Source organism: Meles meles, chromosome 3 (assembly GCF_922984935.1).
Source record: "Meles meles chromosome 3, mMelMel3.1 paternal haplotype, whole genome shotgun sequence".
Taxonomy (NCBI): Eukaryota; Metazoa; Chordata; class Mammalia; order Carnivora; family Mustelidae; genus Meles; species Meles meles.
This window is the reverse complement of record NC_060068.1, coordinates 78523936-78547557: the sequence shown is the minus strand read 5'-3', so window position 1 is coordinate 78547557 and position 23622 is coordinate 78523936. Positions and strand designations below refer to the sequence as shown.

The 23622-nt window shown below is 39.0% G+C and overlaps 2 protein-coding genes across 3 annotated transcripts in view; one reads left to right on the top strand and one right to left on the bottom strand.

Moving 5' to 3' along the window:
* The window catches only part of JMY (junction mediating and regulatory protein, p53 cofactor), a 111673-nt gene that overhangs the window by 38720 nt on the left and 49331 nt on the right, over positions 1 to 23622 (top strand). The window contains 1 exon segment of the mRNA XM_045999261.1: positions 20175 to 20325. Coding sequence (XP_045855217.1) covers positions 20175 to 20325 — 151 coding nt within the window.
* LOC123938163 (small ubiquitin-related modifier 2-like) lies at positions 11387 to 11665 on the bottom strand. Of its 2 annotated transcripts, XM_045999264.1 has the most exons (2): positions 11512 to 11665; positions 11387 to 11460 (listed from the first exon to the last, which is right to left on the bottom strand). In XM_045999264.1, the coding sequence occupies exons 1-2, from the start codon at positions 11663 to 11665 to the stop codon at positions 11387 to 11389; spliced, it is 228 nt and encodes a 75-aa protein (XP_045855220.1). The 2 variants fall into 2 exon arrangements, with proteins under 2 accessions (XP_045855220.1, XP_045855218.1); XM_045999262.1 differs by having other exon boundaries at positions 11387 to 11665.

Sequence of the window (23622 nt, the reverse complement as noted above, 5' to 3'; positions counted from 1 at the left end):
ATTTTTTATTTTTTTTTAGACCTACAAGGTTTCCCGCCTGTTTCATAGTTCTCAGACTGGCTGGTCATAGAGGAGCTTTTTAAAAATGCAGATACCTGGTCCTTTGTCCCCAAAGATTCTATTTTGGTCAATTCAGATGATATAGAACCTGCGCACCTCATGTTAGAGTAACTCAAAAGTGATTCTATTGAGTAGCCAGGGATGAGAAGAGCCTAGAAAGTAAAGTTGTGGATGTATTGAGAAATCCCCATCTTCCCCCTTTATCCTGTACTTTTCTTCTCTGTTCCTCCCATACAATGTTTTGGGGACTGTGTGGCCTTATATTTCTTTACCAGAAGTTTTACCAGAAGGAACATTTCTTCTGGGAAGGCCTTATTTTGAAAGTTACAAGACGGGTGCCTAAGTGGCTCAGTCAGTTAAACATCTGACTTTGGCTCAGGTCATGATCCCAGGGTCCTGGGATCGAGCCCCACATTGGGCTCCCTGCCTAGCGGAAAGCCTGCTTCTCCCTCTTCCTCTGCTTGATGCTCCCCCTGCTTGTGTTCTCTCTCTCTGTCAAATAAATAAATAAAAAAGAAAAAGTTAGGGGCGCCTGGGTGGCTCAGTGGATTAAGCCGCTGCCTTCGGCTCGGGTCATGATCTCAGGGTCCTGGGATCGAGCCCCACATCGGGCTCTCTGCTCCGCAGGGAGCCTGCTTCCTCCTCTCTCTCTGCCTGCCTCCCTGCCTACTTGTGATCTCTCTCTGTGTCAAATAAATAAATAAAATCTTTAAAAAAAAAAAAAAAAGAAAAAGTTATAAGAATTTAATGTCAGAGCTTCAAAAAATGTTTTTATAAGTTTTATTTATTTTAAAGTGGGGAAGGGGTGAAGGAAGAGGGAGACAGAATCTTAAGCATACCCCATGCTGAGGGTGGAGCCTGACGCAAGGCTCCATCCCAGGATTCTGAGATCATGAACCAAAACCAAGACTGGGCTGCTAAATCTACTTAGCTACCAGGGCAACCCATTAGAGCTTTAAAACCTATGATATTTAAGGGGCACTTGGGTGGCTCATTTGTTAAGCGTCTTCAGCTCAGGTTGGTCCTGGGATCAAGCCCCGCATCAGGCTCCCTACCCTTGCAAAGCCTGCTTTTCCTTCTCCCACTGTCCCCGCTTGTGTTCCCTCTCTTAGTGTGTCTCTCTGTCAAATAAATAAATAAAATCTTTTTAAAAAATAATAAAATCTATGAGATTTAGTTTTCATGGGTAAAGTGTGCTTTACATTTTTGAAGCAGGTGTTCTGACGTTTTTCTTTGCATGGTGTTCTTTTAGCTACTCTCTTTTTTAAATCTATGTTTTTGTTGAAATTACAAAGATACAGCCTTAGCTCTGTAAAATTTTATCCTGAATCTTTGGCAAGATACCAAGGGATGAAGCTTAAGCTGTGCTTATAGAGAAATTTATAGTTATTAGAGAAGAAAGTTCTAAAATCAGTCATCCAAACTTTCACCCTAAGAAGCTAGAAAAAGAGAGCCAAGTTAAACCAAAAAAATTAAGAGTGGGGTCTGTGAAAAAAGAAACGATAGATTGAAGAAAAGATCACTGAAACCAAAACCTGGTTGTCTGGGGAGAAAAATAACCTCAAATCCCAGTATATTTTATAAACCTAGGTGAATTGATCTTTTCCCACATATCTGTTAGGACTGAAAGTACAGATATAATTACAGATTCTCTAAATGTTAAAGTTAATAAAGAAATAAGAACAAATTGGTATCAATACATGGTCTGATTTAGATGAAATGGATACATTTCTTAGAAAAAATGAAAGTTATCAAAATGGATTCAAGGAGAAACAGAAGGATATAGGGAGCCCTGTATTAACAGAGTTGAGTTCATAACTCAGAACCTTCCTATAAAGAAATCGACAGGTCCAGAACACATCATTGGAGGATTTATGAAACGTGTAAAGAAGAAATAATGCAAAATCTGCACAAACTCAGAAAACAAGGGAGGGAATACTTCCCAACTAGTTTTTTAGGCCAGCATTATCCTGATACCAAAATCAAATGATGTTACAGAAAAAAGAGAACTAGAGATAGATGACCCTCATGAATGTAGATGCAGTAATAATCCTTAACATGATCTTAAAAAATATGGGGCTCCTGGGTGGCTCAGTGGGTTAAAGCCTCTGCCTTCGGCTCAGGTCATGATCCCAGGGTCCTTGGATCGAGTCCCACATTGGGCTCTCTGCTCCTCAGGGAGCTTGCTTCCTCCTCTCTCTCTGCCTGCCTCTCTGCCTGCTTGTGCTCTCTGTAAATAAATAAATAAATAAATCAAAAACAAAAAAAACAAAAACCATGATCTTAAAAAATAGGGTCTAATAGGGACACCTGGGTGCTAGTCATTGAGCATGTGCCTTGAGTTTAGGTCATGATCCCAGGGTCCTGAGGATCGAGCCCTGCATAAGGCTCCCTGCTTAGCAGGGAGTCTGCTTCTCCTTGCTCTGCTCCTCCCTCCCTCACTCTCTCTGAAATAAATAAATAAAATCTTTAAGAAAAATAGGATCTAGTAATCTATAAAAATACAGTACATATGAGTAGGGTTTATCTCGAATGCAAGGTTGTTTTAACATTCAGAAATAAACCAGTATAATTTACCATATTAGACTAAAGGGAAAAAAATCAGTATAGTTCTATGGATGCAGAAAAGCATTTAACAAAATTCAGTATTCATTCATGGTAAAAACCCAGGGGCGCCTGGGTGGCTCAGTGGGTTAAAGCCTCTGCCTTCAGCTCAGGTCATGATCCCAGGGTCCTGGGATCAAGCCCCACATTGGGCTCTCTGCTCAGCAGGGAGCCTGCTTCCTCCTCTCTCTCCCTGCCTGCCTCTCTGACTAGTTGCAATCTCTGTCTATCAAATAAATAAATAAAATCTTAAAAAAAAAAAAAAAACAAAAAAAAACAGCACACTAGGAAGAAAAGGGATTTCCTCAACCTGATAGGGTATGTATGAAAAGCCTAACATCATATATGATGGTGATTGACTAAATTCTTAGCCCCTGTGATTGGGAGCAAGGCAAGACTGTTTACTCTCACCATTTTAATTCAGTATTTTTCTGGACTTCATAGCCACAAAAAGTAAAAGGCATATAAATTGGAAGCACAAAATAAAGCTATCTGTACTTACAGATAATGTAATCATGCATTAAAATATATTAAGGGTTTTTTTTGTTTGTTTTTTTAAGATTCCATTTATGGGGCGCTTGGGTGGCTCAGTCAGTTAAGCGTCTACTTTTGGCTCAGGTCATAATCCCATGGTCCCAGAATCAAGCCACACATCAAGCTCCCTGCTCAGCTGAGAGCCTGCTTCTCCCTCTCCCTCTACCCCTGCCCCCCACCCCGCCTAGTGCTTGTGCTCTCTTTCTTGCTCTATCTCAAATAAATAAATAAAATCTTTAAAAAAAAAAAAAAGATTCCATTTCTCTATTTGACAGGGAAAGAGAGAACACAAGTATGGGGAGCCAACCAGCTGTCCCTCTCCTAAGGGATTTTTTTTTTTTTTTAAGATTTTATTTGTTTATTTGACACAGAGAGAGAGAGAGAGATCACAAATAGGCAGAGAGGCAGGCAGAGAGAGAGGAGGAAGCAGGCTCCCTGCTGAGCAGAGAGCCCGGTGCGGGGCTCAATCCCAGGACTCCAAGATCATGACCTGAGCGGAAGGCAGAGGCTTTAACCCACTGAGCCACCCAGGTGCCCCTCTCCTAAGGGATCTTTAGCAAAAAAACCTGTTGAAATAATATGTAAATTTAGTTACAAGGTTAATGTTAAAAATTCAATTGCATTTTCTAATCTTTTAGAAATGAAAATTACAGGGGTGCCTGGGTGGCTCAGTGGGTTAGAGCCTCTACCTTCTGCTCAGGTCATGATCCCTCGATCCCTGGGATCGAGCCCTGCATCAGACTCTCTGCTCAGCAGAGAGCCTGCTTCCTTCTCTCTCTCTCTGCCTGCCTCTCTGCTTACTTGTGATCTCTGTCAAATAAATAAAAATCTTTAGAAATGAAAATTACAGAAACTTTAAAATACCATTATAAGCATCTCTGAACATGAACTCTTCAGAAATGTATTTTACAAAATATATGAAAGTTCTGTCTACTGAAAATTGTAAAACTTTGCTGAGGGACATTAAGTGTACCTTAAGAAATGGGGAGATCATGTTAATAGTTTGGAAGACTCAGTAATGTTTAGATGTCAGTTTTCAGTTGATCTAGATTCAAATTAAAATTCTAGTAAGTTTCTCCCCCCCAGAAACAAACGAATTACAAATTTTTATGGAAAGGCAAAGTATGGCTTTAACAATTTTGAAAAAGATAAAATTGGAAGGCTTATTACCTGGCTTGAAAACTTCTGGAAAACTAGTGAAATCCAGAAACAGATACATGGTTATATAGTAAGTTTTTTACAAAGGTGACAGAGCAGTTCAGTGGGGGAAGGAATATTCTTTCCAAGAAATGGTACCAGAACAACTGCATACCCACTTTAAAAAAAATTAATCTCAATTCTTATACCATATGGAAAAATTAACTTCAGATCCATTTTAGACCTAAACAGACTCTCATGTTCTAAAATGTGTATAAGAGGGGTGCCTGTGTTGCTCAGTAAGTGTCCAACTCTTTATTTTGACTCAGGTCATGATCTCAAGGTCATGAGGTCGAGCCCTGTGTTGGCTCAGTGCTAGGTGTAGAGCCTGTTTAAGATCTTTCCCTCTCTTCCTCTCCCTTCCACCACTCCCCTATGTCTCTCTTTAAAAAAAAAAATTTTTTTTTAGACATTGCTGCTATAAACATTCGGGTACACGTGCCCCTTCGGATCACTACGTCTGTATCTTTAGGGTAAATACCCAGTAGTGCAATTGCTGGGTCATAGGGTAGTTCTATTTTCAACATTTTGAGGAACCTCCATGCTGTTTTCCAGAGTGGTTGCACCAGCTTGCATTCCCACAAACAGTGGAGGAGGGTTCCCCTTTCTCCGCATCCTCGCCAGCATCTGTCATTTCCTGACTTGTTAATTTTAGCCATTCTGACTGGTGTGAGGTGATATCTCATTGTGGTTTTGATTTGTATTTCCCTGATGCCGAGTGACGTGGAGCACTTTTTCATGTGTCTGTTGGCCATCTGGATGTCTTCTTTGCAGAAATGTCTGTTCATGTCCTCTGCCCATTTCTTGATTGGATTGTTTGTTCTTTGGGTGTTGAGTTTGCTAAGTTCCTTATAGATTTTGGATACTAGCCCTTTATCTGATATGTTGTTTGCAAATATCTTCTCCCATTCTGTCAGTTGTCTTTTGGTTTTGTTAACTGTTTCCTTTGCTGTGCAAAAGCTTTTGATCTTGATGAAATCCCAATAGTTCATTTTTGCCCTTGCTTCCCTTGCCTTTGCCGTTGTTCCTAGGAAGATGTTGCTACGGCTGAGGTCGAAGAGGTTGCTGCCTGCATTCTCCTCAAGGATTTTGATGGATTCCTTTCTCACATTGAGGTCCTTCATCCATTTGGAGTCTATTTTCGTGTGTGGTGTAAGGAAGTGGTCCAATTTCATTTTTCTGCATGTGGCTGTCCAATTTTCCCAGCACCATTTATTGAAGAGGCTGTCTTTTTTCCATTGGACATTCTTTCCTGCTTTGTCGAAGATTAGTTGACCATAGAGTTGAGGGTCTATTTCTGGGCTCTCTATTCTGTTCCACTGATCTATGGGTCTGTTTTTGTGCCAGTACCATGCTGTCTTGATGATGACAGCTTTGTAATAGAGCTTGAAGTCCGGAATTGTGATGCCACCAACTTTGGCTTTCTTTTTCAATATTCCTTTGGCTATTCGAGGTCTTTTCTGGTTCTATATAAATTTTAGGATTATTTGTTCCATTTCTTTGAAAAAAATGGATGGTATTTTGATAGGGATTGCATTAAATGTGTAGATTGCTTTAGGTAGCATGGACATTTTCACAATATTTATTCTTCCAATCCAGGAGCATGGAACATTTTTCCATTTCTTTGTGTCTTCCTCAATTTCTTTCATGAGTACTTTATAATTTTCTGTGTATAGATTCTTAGCCTCTTTGGTTAGGTTTATTCCTAGGTATCTTACTATGGAAAGAACCTAGATGTCCATCAACAGATGAATGGATAAAGAAGATGTGGTATATATACACAATGGAATACTATGCAGCCATCAAAAGAAATGAAATCTTGCCATTTGCGACGACGTGGATGGAACTAGAGCGTATCATGCTTAGTGAAATAAGTCAATCGGAGAAAGACAACTATCATATGATCTCCCTGATATGAGGACATGGAGAAGCAACATGGGGGGTTAGGGGGATAGGAGAAGAATAAATGAAACAAGATGGGATTGGGAGGGAGACAAACCATAAATGACTCTTAATCTCACAAAACAAACTGGGGGTTGCTGGGGGGAGGTGGGATTGGGAGAGGGGGAGGGGGCTATGGACATTAGGGAGGGGAGGCGAACCATAAAAGACTATGGACTCTGAAAAACAACCTGAGGGTTTTGAAGGGTCAGGGGTGGGAGGTTGGGGGAATAGGTGGTGGGTAATAGGGAGGGCACGTTTTGCATGGAGCACTGGGTGTTGTGCAAAAACAATGAATACTGTTATGCTGAAAAAAATAAAATGGGAAAAAAAATTTTTTTTTAATGTAAGAAAACAGAAAGTTTTGACAGTTTTGGGAAAGAAAAGGTAAAGGCTTTTTAGGATGCAGAAAAGTTGAGCCATAAACTTTATTATTTTTTTAAAATTTTTTTAAAGATTTTATTTATTTATTGACACAGAGAGAGAAAGCACAAGCAGGGGGAGCAGCAGGCAGAGGAAGAGAGAGAAGCAGGCTCCCGGCTGAGCAAGGACCCTGGGATCATGACCGGAGCCGAAGGCGTCCGCCTAACCAACTGAGCTACCCAGGCATTCCCATAAGCCATAAACTTTAAAAAAAATTTTGATAAATTAGACTTCACCAAAGTTAAACACTTACTTTTTGAAAGATCGTTAAGAAAAAGAAGGCAAATCCACAGACTGGAAGAAAATACTTTTAATACATCTGAAAAAGAAATTATACAGCTCAATGGCAACAAAAAATTTAAAAATTGGCTAAATTCTTAAAAGACATTAAAGAAATGGCTGATGAGCACATACAGAGAAGCTTAAAATTGTCATTGTGGAAATTCAAATTAAAACCATAATGAGATACACACCCATTAGAGTGAGTATCATTTAAAATTCTGGCACTAGGATGCCTGGGTGGCTCAGTCGGTTAAGCATCTGCCTTTGGCTCAGGTTGTGATCCTGTGGTCCTGGGATCCCCCCACCCCACATCAGGCTCTCTGCATAGTGACGAATCTGCTTCTCCCCACCCCCCATCTGTTCTCTCTATTCGTCAAATGAATAAATAAAATCTTAAAAAATAAAGTTGTGGCACTCCCAAGGGCTGTTGAGGTTATAAAGTAACTGTGTAGAATAATTCTCAGATATCCCTAGCATATTTTGTAGTGGTGTAACCCATTTTGGTAAACAGTTTGGCTGTTCCTTGAGGAGTTAAATATATACATACTTCAGTACTCAGCTATTCAAATCCTAGTTATTTATAAAAGAGAAATGAAAACATCTGCTCGTAAGACAGATACAATAATACTCATATCATCTTTCTTCACAGTAGCCCCTAACTGGAACAGCGCAAATAACCATCAGCGGGTGAATGGATAGGCAAAATGGGGTATTTCCATGTTACAGAATAAATAGTCAGCTATGCAAAGGAATTTACCCTTGATCGTCACAGCAATATGGGTAAATCTGAAATCTTGCTAAGTCAAAGAAACCAAGTACAAAAGCATATATTCAAGGGATGTGTGGCATGAGGAATCTTCTTGGAGGTGATAGAAATGTTTTATGTCTCGATTGTAGTGGTTGTTGTTTGGGTGTATACAGCTATTAAAACTCATCAAAAATTGCCTTTAAATGGATTAATTTTATGTAAATTAAACTTTTATTAATAGTTTACAAAAAGTATTTTGAACAAAAGGCAACAGACACAGTGTAAACTATATGAATCCATTAATGTGAAATTTTGGAGTTGATGGTTTTGATCTATATTGATGAAGCTTAGCACTCGTTGCCTGAGGTTGGCCAATGGAGATTGAGAGGGAACAGGTGTAACAGAATCCTTTGGGTGATGGATACACTCAAAATTTCGGTTGTAGTGGTTTTTACATAGATATGTAAACTTGTCAAAATTCATCAAAATTTACACTTAGGTCAGGAACATTCTGTTGTGTGTAAATTACAACTTAATAAAGGTGACTTTAAAAAAGTATTATTTAAAAGTTGATGTAGAGGCACACAAACTGGAGTGATCAACACTGCCTAAAGATACATGGAAAAATAGGGAAATCAATTATCTTTTTTTTTTTAAGATTTTATTTATTTATTTGACATACAGATTTTATTTATTTATTTCACAGGCAGGCAGAGAGAGAGAGGGGGAGAAGCAGACTCCTCGCTGAGCAGAGAGCCCGATGCAGGCCTCAATCCCAGGACCTTGAGATCATGACCTGAGCTGAAGGCAGAGGCTTTAACCCACTGAGCCACCCAGGCGCCCGGGAAATCAGTTATCTTATATTGAAAGAATCAGTAACAGTTCAGTAGAAAGTGGGTACACATTTGTCTGCATTGGAGATTGGAATAGACAGTACCCCAGATACAGATAAAAACAGGAATGGTACTATGAATAGGCATGTCCTTGTGCTTTTCATCAAAATAAATTACTGAATAAATTACAAAATCTTCGCTCCTACCTGGCACCATTGGTGATGCCGGTATAACATGGCTGGGATTAAAACACATGTCTGTTTGACTGCAAAGCTTGCTGTTTTAATTAAACCACAGAGTGTAAATTGTTGGTATGTCTCCGGTTTAAGGATTTGTAGGAAATGAGAGGAAAGATGGTCCAGGGCTAGAACACTGTAGCATCCTTTGGAGTTTGACCTGTAATCTGGATTCTTTAGAAAGAACTTAATTTCCAGTGCTTTTAAACTAGATATTAAAGCATGATAGAAAAGAAGATAGAAAATAAGTTAACTTGGTACACTGAGTATATATTTATATTTGTATTATATAATATTTATAAGATACATATTTAATATATCTTGATATTTTCTAAAATATTTATATATTAGCATTTTATTATATAGTTACTATATATTTTTATATTTTATATTAAATATACTTTAGTCTTAATTATATTTACATAAATGGTAATTAAAAGCTTTAAATTTAGTATTCTTAAAAGCATCCTTTATTACTTATGGAAAGCCTTTGATCTTTAAACCATATGGCTTTACTCATTGTTCAGATCCAGCTTTGTCTCAAGGCAGAAAGTAATACTGCTCTGTCTCCTAGTTTAATGCCTCATACAGGTATCTGAGTTTTTAAATTTTTATTTATGTATTTGAGGGAGCATGAGCAGAGAGAGGGGGAGAGGGAGAAGCAGACTCCCTGTTGAGCAGGAAGTCTGATGTGGGGCTCGACCCTGGAATCACCAACTGAGCCACAGACAGATGCTTAGCTAACTGAGCCACCCAGGCATCCCTGTAAATGGTAATTAATAAAGATTTTTCACTAATCCTTTGTCTCATCTATAAGCATTAAGCAGTTCCTCCCTACCCAGAATTTTTGGCCTAAAGGTTGTTCTACGACCCACACCCCCTTGACAGAGTTACCAGACTCTATGTCTAATATATTGGCTCTCAAAAATGTAACCCACAGGGACACCTGGGTGGCTCAGTGGGTTAAACCTCTGCCTTCAGCTTGGGCCATGATCTCGAGGTCCTGGGATCAAGCACCATGTCGGGCTCTCTGGTTGGCAGGAAGCCTGGTTCCCTCTCTCTGCCTGCCTCTTCTGCCTACTTGTGATCTCTCTCTCTGTCAAATAAATAAACAAAATCTTTAAAAAAAAAAAAAAAAAGTAACCCCCAGACTGGTAGCCTCAGTATCATCTGGGACCTTGTTACCAATACAGATTCCTGGTCCATACCTCAGATCGCTAGTGAAACTAGAGTGAAACTAGGGGGAGGGGCTCCGCAGTCTTCATTTAAACAGCCCTCCCAGGTGATTATGATACTTAAGTTTAAGAACCCCAAGTTCATAATAAATAAAAATTGTGCTTAAAAAAAAAAAAAAAAAAAGAACCCCAAGTTCAGGGGCGCCTGGGTGGCTCAGTGGGTTAAGCCGCTGCCTTCGGCTCAGGTCATGATCTCGGGGTCCTGGGATCGAGTCCCGCATCGGGCTCTCTGCTCAGCAGGGAGCCTGCTTCCCTCTCTCTCTCTGCCTGCCTCTCTGCCTACTTGTGATCTGTGTCTGTCAAATAAATAAATAAAATCTTAAAAAAAAAAAAAAGAACCCCAAGTTCAAAAGAACTTGAAACCACTCATGGGTGGAAACACACTGAACTCCAAAGTTACAGTCTCTCTGGGACTCAGTTTTCGCATCCACAGAGGGAGATTCAAACTAGATGAATTTATCTAGATTATTATTTTTTTTTTTTGAACAAGAAGTTTATTTAAACAACAAGATGCTTGACTTGAAGGGAAAACTCTCTAGGATTCATTTCTTTTAGAGTAATTTATCCCTACTTAAAGACAGGTTGCCCTACACGTAACAGCTACGTACAAAAAAGTTATAAAATTGTCCTTGGTTTTATAATGATAAATGAAAAACATTAAAATTCTCCAATTGAACAAGGTATGCAAGGATTTTTATGTTCGTTTTTTTTGTTAAACAGTGAGACCAAAATAACTTACTGGAATATAAAGATAAGAGCTGACTGAGAATGCCACTAATAGAGGGGGTATTTTCACAGAAGCAGTATTTTCCCCCATCCCATCTCCATTTGTTATCGATCAAAACATACCACTGGCCATTTAGTTTTGTTTTTTTTTTTTAAAGATTTTATTTATTTGACAGACAGAGATCACAATTTTATTTGAGAGACAGAGATCACAAGTAGGCGGAGAGGCAGGCAGAGAGGAGGAAGCAGGCTCCCCGCTGAGCAGAGAGCCCGATGCGGGCCCCAATCCCAGGACCCCAGGATCATGACCTGAGCCGAAGGCAGTGGCCTAAACCACTGAGCCACCCAGGCGCCCCCATTTAGTTTTTTTTAAAAATGCAATATGCTTGTGCTCATACACAGTTACTTTATGTACAATAAAGGAATGGGGAAGGGGAAAATGAAAGAACAGAGAAAACTATACTGTAGTAAGGATGTGGTGGAACCAAATTGTGGCTTTCTAATTGAGAATGTCTTCTTGGTCTGGAGGAACAGAGTTCTGGAGTAAAGTAGCGGGTTCCCTTTTTATTAGATACCTCCTGTATGCTGCTGGTACACATCAGTTGTATCTTCATTCTTCATTTCCACCTGTGCAGGTATGTCTGTTTCATTGATTGGCTGCTCATCAAATCTGATCTGCCTCATTGACAAACCCTGTCGTTCACAGTAGGCTTTCATTAGTTTACTAAGTGGTGTATGCCTCTTAATCTTAAACTGCACCACAGAACCATCCTGCCCCGCCACCTTCAAATTAATATGATCGTTGTTCTCAGTCTTAACTCCTTCCTTGCGCTTTTTGTTGGCCATGGCGAGCGCCAGAGTCTCCTCAGCTGCCGCTTCACAGAAGAGGTACTAGGTCCGCACCGAACGAGCATACCTCTATCTAGATTTTTTTTAAGGTGTTATTTATTTGACAGAAATCACAAGTAGGCAGAGAGGCAGGCAGAGACGGAAGGGAAGCAGGCTCCCTGCTGAGCAGAGAGCCTGATGTGGGGCTCGATCCCAGGATCCTGGAATCATGACCCGAGCTGAAGGCAGGGGCTTTTAACCCACTGAGCCACCCAGGTGCCCCCTCTATCTAGATTTTTAAACCCAGCATATTAATGAGTCAGGAGGGTTAGTTACTGAGTTGGCCCACTGATTTGTCTTTGCGTAGCTAAAAGCACTTCAAATACATTGGCTGACTTTTAATACTTGCTATAAGAAATAAGCAAGGATCTAGAAGGCAACCTCAGCTCTTTTCTCCCCTCAGTAGCCAGGCACCTCATTTTGCCAATTATCTTCTCATTGCATCTTAAATGTGCTCTTATACCTTTCTTGTTCTCCAGGACCAAGCAAATCTGTAAGTATCATTGTGTGAGAAAGAAAGATACATACTCCCCAGCCCCTGTTCCAGTGGACAAATTAGAAAAGGGTCTTCATCTGGGCAGATGCAGCAGTATACATAGCTTGGCAAAAGATGGGCTGGTTTTTAGTCTCCACTCTGCCCACTTGGTTGGGCACTTTTTGCAGGGTGGTTTTTACACTGTTGGATCACTATATACTATCACATGTCAACTGTGAACTGTATAGTGCCATCACTTACCTCTTACCTGAGCTATTTTTATTTTGGTTTCCTTGCCTTTTAGATTTCTCTCACCACTTTTTTTTTTTTTTTAAGATTTATTTATTTTTAGAGTGAGAACATGCAGGAGAGTGGTGGGGACCGACAAAAGGAGAGAATTTCAAGCAGACTCCCTGCTGAGTGTGGAGCCTGACACTGGGCATGATTTCATGATGCTGAAGTCATGACCAGAGCTGAAATCAAGAGTCAGATGCCCAACCCACTGAGCCACCAGGGTGCCCCAGATTTCTCTCATCTTTAAAAAAAATTATCATGTCACACTTCTTCCTGAGAATATTGATTTACCTTGAATACAGAAAAATGCATGACTAAATACTGCCAAATATGATCATGTCATTTTGTTAATCTTAGTCACTTTCAGGTGACTCCTGGTCCCAGAAAATTTGTATTAAAGGTACTACTACGTCAGTATATATACAATTTATCTTGGCATCTCTTTCACATGAGAATTGGAGGTTTTGTTTTGTTTTATTTTTCTCTTTTTCACCCGCTAACCCAGCAGTAGAGAGGAGTAACACTTAAGGTTTCTTATATAAAACCCAGTATTCAAGGCAGTGATGTACTTCATAATAAGTAATTGATGCCAAGAAATTTGTATTTATAAATTAGTCTCACTATAGCCACCTAAACTGACACATTTTTCCATTTCAGAAGCAGGCACTGTTTTCCTTCTAGCCCTGAAATTGAAAACAGAGATGTCATTGTTTTTAAGCTCATGATCCAGCTGACCAGTGCTGTACATTTTCAGACTTACCAAGATAGGAAAAGAACTTAGTATCCTGACTTAATGTCTTAGGTACAGTAAACTATAATAACATTTTTTTTTTTTTTTTTTTTAAGATTTCATTTATTTATTTGACAGAGAGAGAGATCACAAGTAGGCAGAGAGGCAGGCAGAGAGAGAGGGGAAAGCAGGCTCCCAGCCGAGCAGAGAGCCCGATGCGGGGCTCGATCCCAGGACCCCGAGACCATGACCCGAGCCGAAGGCAGAGGCCCAACCCACTGAGCCACCCAGGCGCCCCATAATAACATTTTTTAGAAAGGTGGCTGAAGTGTTAACTACTGAGTTTTAGAAGCCATTTAAATAGCACTTAGAAAACATGCAGAGCATGTTTGTGTTGCGGTATTTGAATATACCTGTACAGTGAAGATAAAGATAATCCAACAATAAAGGACAAGTTATCTTCAAATAATTACCAGCAGATTTTTAAAATTTTTCTCTTTCGAATAAACCATAATGTAAGTTTCTTACTTCTGTATAGTGTTTAGGCTTCGAAGTGAAAAGGATTTGTTTAATGATCTAAGATTTTTGAATTTTGAACATTGCTTGTTCTGTTTATTAGATTTCTGTTCCATAGTTGTGTCTGTAGGGGTTTGATCGGAAAAGTAAACCAATTATTTCAGCTGGAGGGAATTTAATACAAAGAATTGTTAACTTGGCATATAGTTGTAACCAGATGGTTAAGAAGGCAACTAAGATATCAGAGCTAACAATTGTAAAAACAGCCACCACCCCTGGGATAGGTGGCACGCAGGCAAGAGATGGCAGTTATTAATGTTTTAGTGTGGAGGATGGACTATGTGTGGAGCTGAAGTCTGGGGAAGGCAGCTTAGCTCATCAAGGGCTGGTATGTCTCAGCTGGAAGGAGAGACCCAGATTACTGAGAATAGAGCAGCCCCGTGTTGGTTCCTCTTGCGGGGAGGGTGAGGCTAGGTCTGCTAAGGCTGACAAACTGCAAACTGGATTCTGTGAACTGCTTCAGGAAGGAACTGCAGATGCTGGGATGAAGTGAGTCTCTGGTGATGCTCATAGGAACAGCAAACAGGAAAGTCAAGTGATACACATAGGAAGAAGCAATCTCTTCTCCCTCCCCCAGCCCTTTCTATTAGCAAAGGCTAAATGTGGTTCACAAGCTCCAACTCTAGCATCACAAGGCATAAGGTGAACTTGGAAACTGATGGACAAGAATTTACATATATCTTTAGACTTTCAAAATTGGGGGAAAAAAACCTAGTAACCTAGCTTACGGTTTTAGGTACAATATACAAAGTCCTTGAAAGGGTATAAAGTTTAATCATGTCATTGAAAAGAGGTTCTATCATAACATGCTGAGTAAGAGTTTAAAATTTGGCTGCGGTGTTAAATTTTCTGAATCTTTGGTCCACACTTGTGAATATTAATCTTAAACTTTTTAACTTGAGTGTTAAAAAATCAGAGGTAATCACAACAAAGTGCAAACTATGATGGTTTTGTTAGATACAAACGAGTCTTCTGAGTCCTTCTATCTGAGCTGAAGTCTAAATATGCCACTTACTGCTAAGAGTCCCACAGTGGCTTCCTGGTGCCTCTCAAACTAAGTATAATTTCAGCCTGACATTTTAAGTCCTCCTAATAGTGACCACAACCTCCTTTTCTAGTCTTATCTCCCATTGCCTTACCTAAACTCCAGCCATGCTGGACTATTCTGTCTTCTAAGACACTGATCGTGTCTTAGACACTGCCTCTAGGCTAGCCTTTCGCTCAGGTTAATTCTTGCCTCCAGCAGACCTTTTGGGTGGTTCTCTTTCCCGTATACCATGTATCTGTCAAAATCATACCCCTTCTTTAGAGCCCTCTGCAGTTTTCAGCCTCAGTAAAGTAAATCCTGATCTGAACAGCTAAATGAGTTCTCTTCTTGCCAAACATTTCATTTACCTTAAGGGTCTTAAAATACCTTTATTCTTTTTACACAGAGACACCTGGATAAAATTCTATCCAGGTATCACCATTATTAATACCTGGATAGAATTCTACTTGTTCTCTCTCTTTTTTTTTCCTGAAAGTTTTATTTATTTGAGGGAGACAGAGAGAGAGGCTCTCGCTTAGTGGGAGGGGGGTTGACAGGGACCACCAGAAAAGAGATTCCCCACTGAGCAGAGAACCCAACACAAGCTCATCCCAGATCTCTGAGATCATGACCTGAGCCAAAGGCAGACACTAAACTGGTGGGGCCACCAAGGCACCCTAAAATTCTACTTGTTCCTTAAGAATTTAGTTACTCATCATTCCCGTTAGAAATTTTCTTCCCAGACTCAGTGCTGCAGCCTCCATGGCTGGTGCTTCCCCGAGTATCCTAGGCATATTCTATCTTGATAGATTTTCATACTCTATTGTAATTCTTTATTTTAGTGTCTGTGTCTTCCACTAGACTGAGTATCTTTCTGTGCCTGCTGCCTAGTACAATAGTGATGGTGAGAAAATACTATAATACATCATCATTTTGAGTGAATAATTGAATGTTAAGTGATTGTGTCAAAGCTCTCACACTTAATAGTAGCACAGCCAGTTCTCCTAATTTGAAGACATTTCTGCAGCACAGTTATCTTTGCTTACCCCACCCTCCAATTAAATTGTAAATTTCTTAGGCGGAGAATGTGTGTCTTACATTACATCCGCTAAAGTACCCAGTACAATGGGATCTTTATTCAAGTTACATAATTGAATGATTCTAGATATTAGCCATGGTAAAGTCTAAAAGAGAGAAAAAAACAACCATATCCAGTAGCATCATGTAAGTTTAACTCCTGCAGTATGTGACTGGAGATACAGTAATTGTCTTCTGAGAATTAAGAAATTCCAGTCCTGGTGAGTAGGGAATCTGATATCAAGCATCTAAGCTTCTCCTACTCATTTAATTGTCCTTACTTGGCACTATTTTTATGGTCCCAGAAATGGAGCTCAACATAATTCTGTTTTCCAACTATTAAGGAAGACATTTAGGTTCTGATCATATCTTCATTTCCCCTCCCTCCCACACACACTGGAAAAAAAAAAGTAAGTCTCATAATTTTGCCTCTTGCTGGTCCTCCTATATGGAAACAGGAGCTCATTGTTTGCTTGACTAGAAACAGGAAGCCTCTGGGGTAATGTGTCCTCATGTCTGGTTGGTGTGGTTTGTGAAATGAAGAGATAAAGCATTTTTGGGGTTCATGATTATAAAAGCAGTAGGTATGTATACATACACACATTTTAAAGAAGATTTGGAAAGTACAGATTTCAAACAGGAAGAAAAATAATCACCCACAATCTAACAAAAGATGACCTCAGTAATATATTCTATATATTTTCTCCTTTTTTCTGGACATTATATAGTTGAAATTATGTCTATGATTTGATGTGTCTTTACTTAATCTTATAAGAGTTATTGTCCTTTGTTACTAGAAACTTCATAAACATTATTTTTGCATAGAGTTATATTTTATAAGTATTATTCTCTATTACTAGATATTTGTGACAAGTTTTTCCTTCTATTTTGAGCAGCATTGTAGTGAACATCTTTGGTTGTTTTTCTTTGAAGGTATTTTCGTATATAGGTAAGAAGATATGTATATAAAAAAAATGTCTTTAAAGAGTATGGTATCATCAAATAATTGCCAGAAAAGTTTTTCATCAATTTATAGTTCTACTAGCAGTGTATGAGTTTGTGCCCATTTCACCATGACCACAATAACTCTGGTTACTTTTTAAAAAATATTTACTTAATGAGTTTTTCTAAGTGGTTTCTCATCCTACTATGTAAAAACAGCTATTTTGTGTCTTCTCTCCTCCATTCTCCTGTACTAACATTTTCTTATCTGGACTCTTTTCTTCACAGGGGAAAGTGGAGATTATCAAAGAGAAATTCCCCTCATCCTACCAAATCCAAAACTTGACTTTCTTTATGCCCATGCAAGAACTTTCCCAACATTTGCCAAGAGCAAATTCCCTACACCAGTACTCTGAATCTTGTTCCTTCCCATGTTCTTCTTAAGGACCTTTCTACTATAATTCGCCCCATTTTCCCCTGGCATCTTTCTGTTTTCCCTTTGCTAGATACTTCTTACCACTTCTCAGACTGTTCTGTGATCTCCCATTGAAATAAAATTTAAAATTTAAAACCCAGTGGGGTTTGTCCTCTCCTACCACCACCCTTTTTTCTCTATTCAGATCCCTCAAAAGAATATTTATTTATACACATGTCTACATCTCACCTCTCATTAAAAACAGGTGCAGAGTGAATTTTTAATTACTCATTTAGGAAATATTTTAGATTGCATATTTCATTCCAGGCAGTATGCTAGTGAGAAGCAAAAAAATAAAAACCAAAAGAAAACAACAAACCACACACTCAAAAAATGCCTGTGTCCTCAGAACTTTAAAAGGGGCAAACAGTTAATAGCTAAAGTTCACAAAATCTTAAAGTATGATTATGTTAAGCTCTGTGAAGGAAAGTGATATGTGTGGCACTGAAGAGATTATAACAGGAAGTCTGGGAAGACTTCCACGAACTAGTAATTGGACTGAGATCTGAAGATGTCATGGGTGTTAATAGGCAAAGAAAATTTGCTTATACTCTAGAACTAAGTTGTTGCTAAGTTCAGTGATCTTAATGCTGTTAGATCTGTTGGTACTGGGTGTCATCCTACTTGACCCCTAAGCAGTATTGGACAGGTTCAATTTCTCCTCCTTTGAATCTTGCTCCTTATGTGATTCCACACTTGCCTGGTGTACCCACTTCCTCTGGCTTTATTTCTGTGGGCTGTTGACCCAGCTTTACAGTCAGTATTCCTTAGGGTTCAATCATGACCCTTTTTCTCATGACTTCCTTAGATAACCTCTTTAACTCTGATGGCTGTAAATGTCATCTTTATGTCAAGCCCACCTAAATTTATATCTCTAGCCATGGCTTTTGCAGAATCAAACTTAAGGAAACCAACTACTCCTTCATTGTTTACTTCTTGAGGAAATGGCATTTCTATATACAGATTTTTCTTTAAGATTGTATTTATTTTTTTAATTAATGTCTACACCCAGTGTAGGGCTCCAACTTCCAACCCTGAGATGAAGTCTCATGCTCCACCAACTGAGCCAGCCAGGCACCCCCCGATTTTTTTTCTAGTCATTCTTTTTTATTTTTCTTTTTAAAGATTTTTATTTGGGAGAGAGAAAGAGAGGGTGCACATACCGAGCACACACAAGCAGGTGGAGTGGTAGAGGAAGAAGCAGAACCCCCACTAAGTGCAGAACCCCGTGGGGCTCTGTCCCAGATCATGACCTGAACCAAAGTCAGATGCTTAGTCTAATTGAGCTACCCAGATGCCCCTCTAGTCATTCTTGATCCCTTCTTGTGCCTTGCTATTGTCCATTCATAACACTGCTTATTATAAATCGCTCATTGTGTGCTGGCTTCTGAATTAGGCGCGCTTGCACCTAGTATATTTCCTCCTCTATCTGGAAACCTCTTCATTTGCTTAAGGAGCAGTATACTGTTTTTTGTATATTTGTATATTTTTGTATATTGTTTTCAAGATCAAAACCAAATGTTATCTTCCTCTAGGTTTTATTTCCTGGTGATTAAAATTTTATTTTGAAAAAAAAAATTTTATTTTGAGTTCAGACTCTTCTTTTTTTTTTGGTTTATTTGTTTATTTACAGCATAACAGTGTTCATTGTTTTGGCATCACACCTAGTGCTCCATGCAGTATGTGCCCTCCCTATTACCCACCACCTGGTTCCTCAACCTCCCACAGACTGTTCTTTTAATTTGTTAATTGCACCATTTAGAGAATATGGCCTGTATTATTTCTACTTCTTAAAATTTTTTTTACAACTTTTTTGGTGGCTCATGATAGTTGGTTAGTTTTTTAGAAATATGCCAGGGTGGATTAATACCTTTCTCTGTGTTTTTTTCATCATCCTAATAAGATGTTCTCATTTAATTTTTTAAGCAGTCTTTTCACACTACATGATAAAGCAGGATGGAGTGCACAGAGGATCCATTCCTAGTCTTCCTGGATTTCACCTTTCTTCCATGTTAAACATACCTGTGTAGTGTTTTTATATACTTTTATATTAATACTGTCACATCTGTGAATTTTACTTTAGCATTCATCTAGTACCTCTCTGTCCATCATTCGATTTTTAGCTCTGCTTTGTTCTTTTGTTTTATTTGTAACTCTTGCAAGTAATCATTAATTTTGTCTGTTACTTTTGTCCAGAGATCTTTAGTGCATAGATGGGCTGATTTTTATAAATTATCAGTCTTAAAAATCCGAGTTTTCAATTATTTTATTTATGTCAGTTATAAATTAGGTAGTGATACAAATAATTTTTAACCTGAAAATATAATTATCATAAAGTAGGAAATATATTTCTTGTTATCTCAGCACCCCAAAATAACATCTTTATATTTTGCTGTATGTACTTTATTTATATATGGAGGAGGGGAAGGGTGAAAAAGAAAACAGAGAAAGGAATGGGGAACAAATTTTGTGTCAGATGTCTTTAACATTATTATTAATTTATTTGTTTTATAAGTTAATGGCTTATACTCTATGGCAAGAGAAAATAAGTATTGTTTGTTCTGGCATGAGGCACAATGCCTGCCTGATTATGAACATTCAGTAAATGTTTAAAGATTGAAGAAAGAACAAGAAAGGGGCTCCTGGGTGGCTCAGCGGTTAAGCATCTGCCTTGGGCTCAGGTCATAGTCCCAGGGTTCTGGGATCGAGCCTTGCATTGGGCTCCCTGTTCTGCGGGAAGCCTGCTTCTCCCTCTTCCACTCCCCCTGCTTGTGTTCCCTCTCGTGTCGTTTCTGTCAAATAAAATCTTTTAAAAAGAAAAAAGAAAAGAAAGAAATGGCCCTCTTAATTTTTCTCTTTTTCTCTCTAAAGATTTCCATGGAGAATGATTATCTGGGTCCCCGAAGAATTGAAAGTCTACAAAAAGAAGATGCTGATTGGCAGCGAAAAGCTCACATGGCTGTGCTGTCTATTCAAGATCTTACTGTCAAGTATTTTGAAATCACAGCGAAAGCACAAAAAGGTGAGTTTCCTAGTAAAGTTATTCTTGTTAGATATTTTTGAAAATGACTGAAATATTTCATGTTTGCAGGAGTTCTATAGAATAATGTATAAAGACTACTCATAGTCCTAGTAGATAAAAAAGATCACTATTAGTAAATTATGGTAGATCCTTTCAGTCTTTTCTGGGCGTGTGTTTACACATACTCCACCTTTAAAAAATAGTAATTGGGTGTTAGCGTAGCATAAGTCAGTTCTGACACTAACCTGTTACCCCACAGCTTTGCGCTGAAACTGCCCACATTTAAGACACTACTTGGAAACTTAGAGGGTCCCTGGGCCTTCTGCACTTCTCACCAACTGATGACAAACTTGGGGGTTTGCACGGCGTTTTTAGGTTTGATCATTTGATACAATGACTCACAGAACTCAGGAAAGTACATGCTTAGGATTACGGTTTATAAATGATAAAAATCAAGACAAGCCAAATGAAGAGTGTCATGGGGCAAGGTCTTTGAAGGTCCATTCCTTTCAACTTCCTTCCATGGGTGGCCACAAAAATCCTTCAATAGCAGTTTAATCTTTGAATTGTTATTTATATTTCCGGAAGTTAGTTTCTGTACTCTTCCAAATAATCAAAACCTACTAAAATTCTTTTATGTACTTGGATTTCTTTCTGGACTCTCTTTTCCAGTGATAAGCCTTTTCTTATGCTCTGATTAATGATAATAGCTTCATAATGAAATTTATTACCTACATTATTAATTAACCCTCGTTATTATTCAGAAATCTTTTGGGTGTATAGTCAGTTACTCTTCTCTAAGATAGCACTATCGTCCTTTTTGAAAAATCATTTCTTCCCAAACTAATGTAATTCTTATCAGAACTGCAATATTGTAGAATTTGACAAGAGGATTTTCATATTCATGGGAGGAGTAAATGCTTTATTTCTTTTTTTATTTTTAAATATTTTATTTATTTTGGGAGAGAAAGCACAAGCAGGGGGAGTGCAGAAGGAGAGGGAGAAGCAGGCTCCCTGCTGAGCAGGGGACCCATTGCAGGGCTTTATCCCAGGACCCCGTGATTGTGACCTGAGCTAAAGGCAGACACTCAACTAACTAAGCCACCCGGGTGCCCCACAGCAGTGGTTTTTAACTAAAGGTGATTGTGCCATGCAAAAGGACATTTAACAGTCTCTGGGGACATTTTGGTTGTCATAACTACTAAGAGTGTTACTAGCATTTAGTAGAGCCATGGATTATGTGAAATATCCTATGTTACATAGGACAGCCCAGTCTCTGACAAAGAATTTTCTGGCTCAGAAGGTCTAAAGTGCTGAGTTTGAGAATGGAACCTAAAGCTCTATTACAAAGTACCCATCATCAAGACAGTATGGTACTGGCACAAAAACAGACACATAGAGAATGGAACAGAATAGAGTATCCCAGAAATGGACCCTCAACTCTATGGTCAGCGAATCTTTGACAAAGCAGGAAAGAATATCCAATGGAAAAAAGACAGTCTTTTCAACAAACAGCGTTGGGAAGATTGGACAGCCACATGCAGAAGAATGAAACTGGACCATTTCCTTACACCAAACACAAAAATAGACTCAAAATGGATGAAAGACCTCAATGTGAGACAGGAATCCATCAAAATCCTAGAGAACACAGGCAGCAATCTCTTTGACCTCAGCCACAGCAACTTCTTCCTAGATGCACCGCAAAAGGCAAGGGAAGCAAGGGCAAAAATGAACTATCGGACTTCATCAAGATAAAAAGCTTTTGCACAGCAAAGGAAACAGCAAACCCAAAAGGCAACAGACAGAATGGGAGAAGATATTTGCAAATGACATATCAGATAAAGGGCTAGTATCCAGAATCTATAAAGAACTTATCAAAAGAACAAAGACTCCAATCAAGAAATGGGCAGAAGACATGAACAGACATTTCTGCAAAGACATCCAAACGGCCAACAGGCACATGAAAAAGTGCTCCACATCACTTGACATCAGGGAGATACAAATCAAAACCACAGTGAGATACCACCTCACATCAGTCAGAATGGCTAAAATTAACAAGTTAGGAAATGACAGGTGTTGGCAAGAATGCAGAGAAGCGGGGGGACTCCTGGATGGCTCAGTGGGTTTAGCCTCTGCGTTCGGCTCAGGTCATGCTCTTAGGGTCGTGGGACTGAGCCCCGTATTGGGCTCTCTGCTCGGCAGTGCTTCCCCCCAACCCCTCTGCCTGCCTCTCTGCCTATTTGTGATCTCTCTCTCTTTGTCAAAATAAAAAAATAAAATCTTTAAAAAAAAAAAAAAGAATGCAGAGAAAGGGGAATCTTCCTATACTGTTGGTGGGAATATAGCCTGGTGTAGCCACTCTGAAAAACAGTATGGAGGTCCCTCAGAAAATTGAAAACACCTACCCTACGAACCAGCAATTGCACTACTGGGTATTTACCCTAACAGTACAAATGTAGTGATCTGAAGGGGCATGTGCACCCCAATCTTTAAAGCAGCAGTCTCCGCAATAGCCAAACTATGGAAAGAGCTTAGATGTCCATCAGCAGATGAATGGATAAAGAAGAGGTAGTATAAATATAAAGTGGAATGTTATGCAGCCATCAAAAAAATGAAATTTTGCCATTTACAATGACCTGGATGAAACTAGAGGGTATTACGCTAAGTGAAATAGGTCAGTCAGAGAAAGATAATTACCTTATCATCTCACTGATATGAGGAATTTGAGAAACAAGACAGAGGGTCATAGGGGAAGGGAGGGAAAAATGAAACAAGATGAAACCAGAAGAGACTCTAACTCTCAGGAAACAAACTGAGGGTTCCTGGAGTGGAGGGGGGGTAGGAGGAATGGGATAGCTGGGTGATTGGGGAGGGTGTATGCTAAATGGTGAGTGCTGTGAATTGTGTAAGACTGATGAATCATAGACCTATATCCCTGAAACAATACATTATATGTTAATGTTTTTAAAGTGAAAAGAAAAAAATAAAATTCCCTCTCTCTCTGCCCCTTCCCTTTTCTCTTTCTCAAATAAACAAATTTTAAAATATGTAAGCATTATAGAAAATTTAGAATATTAGTGGGGGGAAACCCTACATATGTTTGTAATCCTTCTGCCTGTGCAACCACTTTGTGTTTCTATCAGGCTTTTTCCTATATATGGCTTATTACAGAATTGCAGTGATTCCATATGTATTTTTTTATATATGATTTTTATTTTTGGGTCTATACAATTTTGATGATTGCTCTTATTTTGTACTTCTCCAATTTTAAGCAAAACATTTTTGACAGGCATCATT

What these genes read in the sequence shown, in the direction of transcription:
- LOC123938163 (XM_045999262.1), bottom strand. Translation starts at nt 11,665, where the DNA reads ATGGCCAACAAAAAGCGCAAGGAAGGAGTTAAGACTGAGAACAACGAT.